The sequence below is a fragment of the Parasteatoda tepidariorum genome, chromosome 1 (assembly GCF_043381705.1).
Source record: "Parasteatoda tepidariorum isolate YZ-2023 chromosome 1, CAS_Ptep_4.0, whole genome shotgun sequence".
NCBI lineage: Eukaryota > Metazoa > Arthropoda > Arachnida > Araneae > Theridiidae > Parasteatoda > Parasteatoda tepidariorum.
Window position 1 is genome coordinate 7,763,968 of NC_092204.1, and position 9,991 is coordinate 7,773,958.

General features: G+C 31.6%; 1 protein-coding gene across 1 annotated transcript in view; it reads left to right on the forward strand.

Annotated features, from left to right (window-relative positions):
* Positions 1-9,991, forward strand: part of LOC122268427 (synaptogenesis protein syg-2) — an 81,662-nt gene that overhangs the window by 39,849 nt on the left and 31,822 nt on the right. The window contains exon 9 of the mRNA XM_071177307.1: positions 8,575-8,865. Within this exon, the coding sequence (XP_071033408.1) occupies positions 8,575-8,865 (291 nt within the window). The remainder of the gene's footprint in view (positions 1-8,574; positions 8,866-9,991) is intronic.

A 9,991-nucleotide genomic window follows, 5' to 3' on the forward strand; every position in this document is an offset into this window, starting at 1 on the left:
GTCAAAATGTTGCTAAAGATTCTCTTAGAAGTGTCAGCATCCGAAATCACTCCCTTCATCTCCATAATGTCGATCAAAGTCACAAAGGCTCGTATCAATGTGAAGCCTTCAACTCTGAAGGAAAAGGTCAAAGTGAAGAAGTGCTACTTAAAATATATTGTAAGTGTGCATCTGTACAGAAAGTTCATGTTTAAATATGGATCACTTTTACAGAATTTATGGACGTCAACGGAGCATCCCAAGAGAATTATATCTATAGTTTGTCTACGGTAAGAACTCCCCCCACCACAAAGTCTGATACCGTTTGCTGCTATGGAAACAAGAATAGCGCATTTCAGGGAGGGTAGCTCCTCTTCACTCTTGGGCTAACACAGTAGACCAAAGAAAAAGATTCCCTTTCTCTCACCGAGTTCAGCCAAAACCTGTCGTAAGCATCAACCCCACACCCCTTCTTGAAATAGTTATACCTCTTTACCATAGTCACCATCAAGGGTCCAGACGAATGCCTACGAACTATATGGATGGTTGACTGCATGTGAACAATAAAAAGCATCCTAAAATCGGAAGAAAGTTAGAAAAACTTCCTTGTACTCCTCCGCTAGGAATGACTAGGGGAGTTCTTACTTTAGGCAAACTATATGGATGGTTGGCTGAATGTAAACATTAACAAGCTTCCTGAAGCCTGAAGAAAGTTAGAAAAACTTCAGGTGTTTTCCTCCGCTTATTTCATACTTACGAGGTGATGAGTAAATAGGCTTAATATTCTTGAAAATTTTATTATTGTGATTTGTGTTCAAATTTGCTTGAAACTTTACCATTCATAAGAGTTATCTGTAATTTATAAATTCTAACATATCATGAGCCTAAAATAAATTTAAGAAAATTAATATCTCAACATAAATAAAATGTACACCCAAGCAATAATTTTATCTTGACTCCAATTTGGCTCAAAATTGACAAAATATGAGTCCTATATGAACATGCACCATAAGACCAATATTGGGAATCCTAAATTTTTTAATACTGGTCCTATATAGGACCAACCCCATACAAAATACAAAGTACTCTAATTTGAACTGATAATTTAAAAATATTATGACACCAAAACGGCCACGGTTAAAGTTTAATGTTAGCATAAAATCATGCGATGAAGTAAAAATTGTCCCTCCCACTATTTTTTCAATTTAGATAGTATATTTTTAATAGATGCTACTTCTCATTATCAACTTCCAAATCAAGGATATATGAAAATCATAAATTTGGAAATTCTAAATTCTACTATCGTAAATACTGATGTTACAACAACAAAACGCAAACATATGCATCAAATCACAGTGTGAAAATCAGTCTAAGGAATTGCAGTACACTATTTAAGTAATTGCAGCGAAACTTTTGAGCTCGAGTTGTTAATGAAGTGAAATATTACATCTTCAAGTTTCGTGGGATTATTTACTTAATACATGATTGCTAATGTGTAAAGAANGTTGGCTGAATGTAAACATTAACAAGCTTCCTGAAGCCTGAAGAAAGTTAGAAAAACTTCAGGTGTTTTCCTCCGCTTATTTCATACTTACGAGGTGATGAGTAAATAGGCTTAATATTCTTGAAAATTTTATTATTGTGATTTGTGTTCAAATTTGCTTGAAACTTTACCATTCATAAGAGTTATCTGTAATTTATGAATTCTAACATATCATGAGCCTAAAATAAATTTAAGAAAATTAATATCTCAACATAAATAAAGTGTATACCCAAGCAATAATTTTATCTCGACTCCAATTTGGCTCAAAATTGACTAAATATGAGTCCTATATGAACATGCACCATAAGACCAATATTGGGAAGTCTAAATTTTTTAATACTGGTCCTATATAGGGCCCACCCCATACAAAATACAAAGTACTCTAATTTGAATTGACAATTTAAAAAATATTATACGGTCCCAGTTAAAATGTAATGTTTGCATAAAATCATGCGATGAAGTAAACATAGTTCCTCCCACTGTTCTTCAATTTAGATAGTATATTTTTAATAGATGCTACTTCTCATTATTAACTTCCAAATCAAGGATAAATGAAAATCATAAATTTGAAAATTCTAAAATCTTTGAATGAATGAAGGCTATGTTATAAAATTCTCGAAAGTTCTACCATCAATTCGTAAACCAAACAACGGAGAAAAAGAATGAGGGGAAAAATTTAATCAACACTCGAATCTACTATCATAAATACTGATGTTACAGAAACAAAACGCAAACATATGCATCAGTTGCAAAAACAGTCTAAGGAATTGCAGTACACTATTTAAGTAATTGCAGCGAAACTTTTGAGCTCGAGTAGTTAATGAAGTGATATATTACCTCTTCAAGTTTCGTGAGATTATTTACTTAATACATGATTCGTTAATAAGCACTTAAATTGAATCAAATTATAAAAGGTCAAAAATACTCAACACTTTAAGTAACATATTTTTAAAATTACAGAGCACCCAAAAAGGACAAGGGCCAAATTAGCCACATCGGTCTTTTTTAGTTTAAAGCATCAATATAATCTTAAATAGTTGTAGTTGCAATTCTCAAAATATTCGTTGACCTAATTATCTAATTCAGCGAGATATACTTTTATTTATTATCGAAAGGACACGAATATAAGGTGCGTAGAGTTTTTAAAATGTGCTTAAAAGTTCTTATTTTTGATTTACATTTTTTAAAAGCCCGTAAAGGGACTTTTGTTTACTCGGGGTTTGTAAAAAATTTGCTTAATTTTCTATCTTTCAAAAATTGATTTTTCTTCTTTGCCATGTCGATTGTCGTTCTAAATTACCAAAAAATGCTTGATTTTCACAATTTTCTCTGCAATATTTAACTAGTTATTTTATCATGAATATGTAAAGTTATTGATATTTTTTTTAAATTTTATTGATTTTATGTTTATAAATTAAGAACCTTACACGGTAGAAAAAATAATTTTTATTCCTGCACAGATCCTAATTATGATTTATTTTGTTTTGGAAAGTGATTAAAATATTTTTGAGTGCTTGAAAAAAGCTTAAAAGGTGCTTAATTTTTGTCGAAAAATCTGGCTACGCATGGAATATTTCATGGGAGACGTGTTGAAAACACCTACCCAACATGGATAAAATTCCGACACGGGGAAAATTCTGGTAAGTCTCATGGTATACTCTTTATTTAGAGATACTGTCAACTTATTATAACACATTATCATAACTAATTTCTACACAACCAGAAGTTGTACCGAACAAATAAAATTTGCATAAGCAAAGCAAGTTTCCAGAAAGTAAGTTTCGTTTTCTTTGCGTAAGAGGATACGTGTTCGTTTTACTGGGTCACTAGCAAGCGAAAAAAGCCTTTTTAAGATCGCTGTCTTAGGTTTCATTTTTTTTAGTGAGAATCCTAATTATTTAAAGCCTCAGAGCAACTCTCTGCATGCGACATACTGTCGATAATATACAGTTCTTGGCCAAATTATTAGACGCACTGTAAGATGAATTTTATGCCATGTCTTGAAGCAAACCCTTTTGTTTGACACTGCGGCTGATGTGCTGTTTTTAATATTTGATGCCTTATAGTGCTTTGCTTTAAAATTTATAAGGATGATTCTATGCATTAAACTCATCTTACGGTTCAGTTACGTATATTCAGAGTTTCTTGCATTTTCATGAGTAATCAATTACTTGTAATCGTGATTACAAGTAATCTTTTCTGTTGTGATTACTTGAATCGCAATTACTTGTAATCATGATTACCAATTTTGATTACAACTGTAATCTTAATAACAACACTAAATTACAGTAATCAATTACTTGTAATCATGATTACAAACATTTATAATTTTTATTTCAACTGTAATCGTGATTACATAACAAATTACTGTAATCAATTGCTTGTAATTACAAACTATCGAATTTGCTGTGATTACTTGCAATCGCAATTATTGGGAATCATGATTACAGTTGTAATCAAAATTTTGGTGAATTGTAATCAAGATTACAAGCAATTGATTACCGTAATCAATTATTGTAATCAAGATTACAAGCAATTGATTACCGCTGCAATCGTGATTGCAATTAACAATTACAGTAATCAAAATTATGTTATCTTGTAATCATGATTACAAGTATTGGATTACTGTAATCGATTACATTTTTGCCAAACTCTGGTACGAGCCTATTTTACTCGAAATATTTTCTATTGCAAATATGTGTTGATGCTGCTTCTTATTCAACCAACTTTCAACTCTCTTTTTTCTTTCTTTTATTCCTCAACGAGTGAAACCCTTAAATGTACAGATCTCCACCATCTTCGGTTCTCTAAAAGTTGGATCAAAAATTGAGATCAACTGTCAGAGTGAAGGATCGAGACCACCAGCTGGGATATCTTGGAGAAAAGGTTTAGAAAACATCGATCACTTAGCTGTGCAAAACATCTATGGAAGCATAACTTTTAGCACTCTTACTTTTGTTCCTAAAATTGAAGATCACAACAAAACGTTGACGTGTGAAGCTTTAAACCTAAAGCTTCCAAGAAGTTCCTTGCACGACAGCTGGACTCTAAACATTTTGTGTGAGTATTATTCTGTTTATGTGTTTTGTTGTCCTTTCCAGGAAAGCATTGCCATGAAGTTTGTTTCTTTTTATACCGCCAGATGGCATTCTTTTTAAATTTAAAAAAAGTTTTTAAAAAAATTTAAAAAACGAAACTGGAATAGTCTGGTTGGTAGGGCACTGGGCCCACGTCAAAGAGTTTGCGGGTTCGAACCCCGATGTCCGAAGACTCCCCATGTAGTCAATGATGACTGATGCAAGTTAAATCTGTCGAGTCACAAAGCCCTCCGTGTTCCAATAAGAAATCATACATCTGGGGGGAGGGGGTACTGATCCAGGAGTTTCCCTGTCTTCTGGATTGGTGCAAAATTACAAGGCTACTGAGTTGAACATTAGTAGTTGTAAATTCAAAACTGGGTTGGCTGTTCAATGACGGATAAAAATATAAAAAAATACATTGTTATTTGTATTAAAAAGTAAAATCCTTCTCGCAGGGGGAGATTGTTGTCATTCCCACGGAAGTATTGCTTTTCTTTTTAATACCGCTAGATGGCGTTCTTTTTAAGCTTGTATGTTTTTGTCTGTTTAATGCAAATAAACTTTTACTTTCTGTGTGAATCTCGATCTCCACGGACTACATGCTTAAATAAAAAAGATGTATTTTACTCTGGAACTTAAGCGTTAACCGATACACTTTTCGAAATTCAACTTTAACTTATTCTCTGAATTTCATTGCTATGTAAAAAAGCGGAAAAACCCTGAAAAACTTTTGATTTAATGATCGAATTTTCACATATCAGACTCATTCTAAATGATTCGAAAAGATGACCTGGAATATGCTAATTCATAAGTACATAATAAGTACAGACTATGATTAAAGTTATGAAATGAGACACAAAAGCGTACCTCCTCTGAATAAACGTAAGTTATTTTCTACGGATTCGAATTCCTGTTCTCCGAACTATAAGTAGGGTAATTCAGAGATGCCAACTTGCTCCGGACTGCAAATATATATTTTAAAGTGGTAGTTTATCAATTGTGATTCTTGGTTTAATAAATTCAATTTAGTAGACGTTTATCCACCACTATTTCTAAATAATTCGTAGGCTTATATAATTTACCACTTTTTAATACTATGTTATGCAATATCTTTAAAAAAGTAAGCAAAAATAATCAAATATTAGCAAAATATACTTTGCAGTTATTTACCGTTTTTTAAATTATTTTGGATTGTCCGGAGCAGTTGGCATCTCTGGTAATTTTACATGGCAAAAATAAAAGCCTGAACATTACAAGTATGAACATACGAAATTGATCGAATAGCTTTTGATAAATGGAATTTTAAGTAAGTAGTATATTTAAAATTGGCTTTTTCGGAAACTATTAATCTAATTTAGTTTAAATGTTGTATTTTATGGCAAAATACAAAATTCGAACGAAATCCGTCGAATAGCTTTTGATAAATTGAATTTTAACGAAGTAGTATATTTAAAATTGGATTCCTCAGGAACTATTCAATCAATTTCGTTCATTGTTGTTAAATGTTGTATTTACAAAATTGGATTGAAAATTTGAAAAAGATATAGGGAGAGTGTGAACTAATAGTAGAAAAAAAAAATTATATTATAAAAATTCAGTTTTGATACTTTATAAATATATCGCGCTCGTATCATAGCATATACTTTAGATATCGAATCTGATGTGATACTTATTGAATACAAATATCTAAAGTTTTATTGGAAAGAAGACGCTTTTTTTCTCTAAAACATTTTATTTCTGACCTTCTTCCATCAGTGGTTTCGATGTGCTTCAAATTACTTCAAAAATGGTATTAAAAAACGCTATAACAGGTACGCACTCAAGCTAGCCTGATGTACTTGTTATTACAAAACTCAGAGTGTTTGAGACAGGTGATATAAAATAGTAATGGCTTTCAATTGGAAACAAGACGTTCTAATCCATAATGTATTTACCACGTTTGATGGCCCATCGGAAGTGCTTACATAAAATATTTTCCCTCTTTTTATCTATTATTTAAGTCATGAAATAAAATGGAAGAGTTAAATTGATAGTTTGTTGACTGGTAAAATTTTATAGTTTTATGATTTTTTTTTCTTTCTTTAAATACCTTTGTGTAATTTAATTCTTTAAGATCGGTATATTGTAATATATTATCATTTTTATTACACAATATATTTGATAATGTGTATTTATTTTTTAAATTTCTTTAACAATAGAAAGACTGAAGCTTAGTATATATTGCCCAAAAGCAGTCAAAATGACTGGATTGCGAAATAATAGCTAATGTGTAAAGAAATTTGTTCAAAATTCATTTTTAATATTTTTTATATTATTTGCAGTTACATAACAAGTTATTAGTAAATATTAACAATAAAAAAATTGTGCGTTGTACAAAATGTCAAAAAATTCTAAGAAATTGTGTCAATCATTGTTGTTCGAATTGAAATTAATAAACAGTCAAAATGACTGCCTTGGGCAATCTAGAGTTAAACACAGCATATCAGCTATTTTTCATTACTAAAAATGTATTGTATTCAGAAAATTAAACTTATTAGGGTTTGTTAACTTTAATATAGTTTAATGATTTAAATTAAGCACATTGGCAGTTTATATTTTTTAAAGCATAGAATGGGAAATATTTAGAAATCTTGACATGTCATTTTAATTACTTTAGACTTTAATTATATAACAAAAACATATTGTCTGATGTTTTTGTGTTTGATATATACTGAATTTGATGTGTTTAAAAGACTATGGAATTATCAGTACCTTTATGTAATTTAATTTTAAGAAGCAATTTATTATTGCAGGGTATTATTTTTTACATAATCTGTATTAATTACATTCACTTTATTTTTAAAATTTCGATTGCTCTTAAAGTAGTCAGTGGTAAAAGTGGGCAAGATAGTCTGCTTAGGAGAAATTTGGGACTGTTGTCGGACCATTCAGATATCACTTTACCGTAAAATCAGACTTTTCATTAATTATTCATTGATAACATTTTAATTAATTACATTTTTATTAATAATCATTCATGAAATATTTTATTTTAAAAAATATATTTCTCATAATATTTTTCATTCAAAAAAAGAACCTTTCTGAAAGCAGAAGAAATGTCATCATTAATTTATAATTTTACACCTAAAATTTCTCAAAATGCATAGTTTTGAAGATTTTATGAAATACAAATTTTAAAAAAAAATTTATAGGACTCAAAAGGAACAACATCCTAATTTTACGCATTCAGCTTATTTTAAGATGTAGAATTTCATTTTAGAAAACGAACGAAAACATAACATTTTACAAAAAGAGCGCGTCCCGCAGTGGACTGATCGTTAAGACATGATCGATTAGATCGTTAAGACCAGCAGATCACCGAAGTCAAGCGTCACTAGCTGCGGTTTGTGTGCGGGTGTGTGTTACCACTCGGATCAGTCTGCGTAGGGACCAAGGGTGTACGGTATTGGTCCTCTTAAACTGTTCTACCGTAATGTGCTTGACTTCGTGTGCAGGTCGTCAGGCTACCGAAGCGGGGGTGCCATCCTCTCTGCAGAGGATCAAACAGGGTGCGTAGCGTTTCTAAAAAGTGCTTAAAGGCGCTTATTTTCGCTTTTCTTTTTTTAAAAGCCCTTAAAGGTGCTTTTTTTATTGGGTGTTTTTAAAAAGTGCTTAATTTTCCCTTTTTCAAATGAGATTTTTCCTTTATGTTGATTTTCGATTCGAATTATGCAAAAAGACACAGTTCACAATTAATTCTACCCCAATCTATTTCGGCGTATTGTCAGTCCGTAGCATATGAAAGCAACATTTGTTATACATGATTCAAAATTTCATGATTTTTGACAATTGTCAAAAACAATGCTAAAAGTGCTATGTTATGCTAAGTTACGCTTTCACATGGCGGTTAAAGCAAGATAAAACCGTTAATTGTCAAAAACTAAAGTGCTTTTTGCAGATTTTACTGATTGTCTAATTAAAATTTATTTGCAGACCCACCTCAACTTACTCTTGTCTTTGGTGCTAGCGTGCAACACGCACATATCCACGAAGGAAGCGACGTATATTTCGAATGCAACATTCAATCCAACCCTTCAATAACTGACATCAAGTGGATCTTTCAAGGTCAAAATGTTGCTAAAGATTCTCTTAGAGGGGTCAGCATCCGAAATCACTCCCTTCATCTCCATAGTGTCGATCAAAGTCACAAAGGCTCTTATCAATGTGAAGCCTTCAACTCTGAAGGAAAAGGTCAAAGTGAAGAAGTGCTACTTAAAATATATTGTAAGTGTGCATCTGTATAGAAAGTTCATGTTTAAATATGGATCACTTTTACAGAATTTACGGACGTCAGCGGAGCATCCCAAGAGAATTTTATCTATAGTTTATCTATGGTAAGAACTCCCACCACAAAGTTTGAGACCGTTTTCTGCTGTGGAAGCTCGAATAAGCGCGTTTCAGGGAGGATAGCTCCTCTTCACTCTAGGGCTAACATAGTAGACAAAAGAAAGAGATTCCCTTTCTCTCGCCGAGCTGAGCCAGAACTTGCCCTAATCATCAACTCCACACCCCTACTTGAAATAGTTATACCTCTTTACCATAGTCACCACCAAGGGTCCAGACAAATGGCTAGAGGAGTTCTGACTTTAGATTAACTATGTGGATGGTTGACTGAATGTAAACAATAACAAGCTTCCTAAATCCGGGAGAAAGAAAACATCCGGTGTACTGCTCTGCTTATGTTATACTTACGAGGAGTTGTGTGAACAGGCTTAATATTCTAGGAAGTTTTATTATCGTGATTTGTGTTCAAATTTGCGTGAAATTTTACCATTCATAAGAATTTTCTGTAATTTATAAATTCTAACACGTCATGAGGCTAAAACAAATTTAAGAAAATTAATATCTCAACATAAATAAAGTGTACACCCAAGCAATAATTTTATCTTGACTCCAATTTGGCTCAAAATTGACTAAATATGAGTCCTGTATGAACATGCACCATAAGACCAATATTGGGAAGCCTAAATTTTTTAATACTGGTCCTATATAGGGCCAACCCCATACAAAATACAAAGTAGGGGAGAGTGGGGTCAATTGTAACATTTTTTACTTAACTATTTTTAACTAACAAAAAATTCTATATATTATTAGTATTAATTGACAGACGAGTAAAGTAGACTATCCTCTACTAGAAAAAAAAAATACTTTATTTTAAATGTTATTATATTAGTTATTAACAATTTTTGACAGTCGTGAACTTGTTGCAATCGTCCTCACTTACGGAGTCAATTGTAACAGTTCATAAATTCAACTAAAACATAGTTAATTATACATATTATCATAGTTGTGATATATTTTTTTATTGATCAAAATAGTAGTGATATTTTAGGAGTAAAAATAATAATGA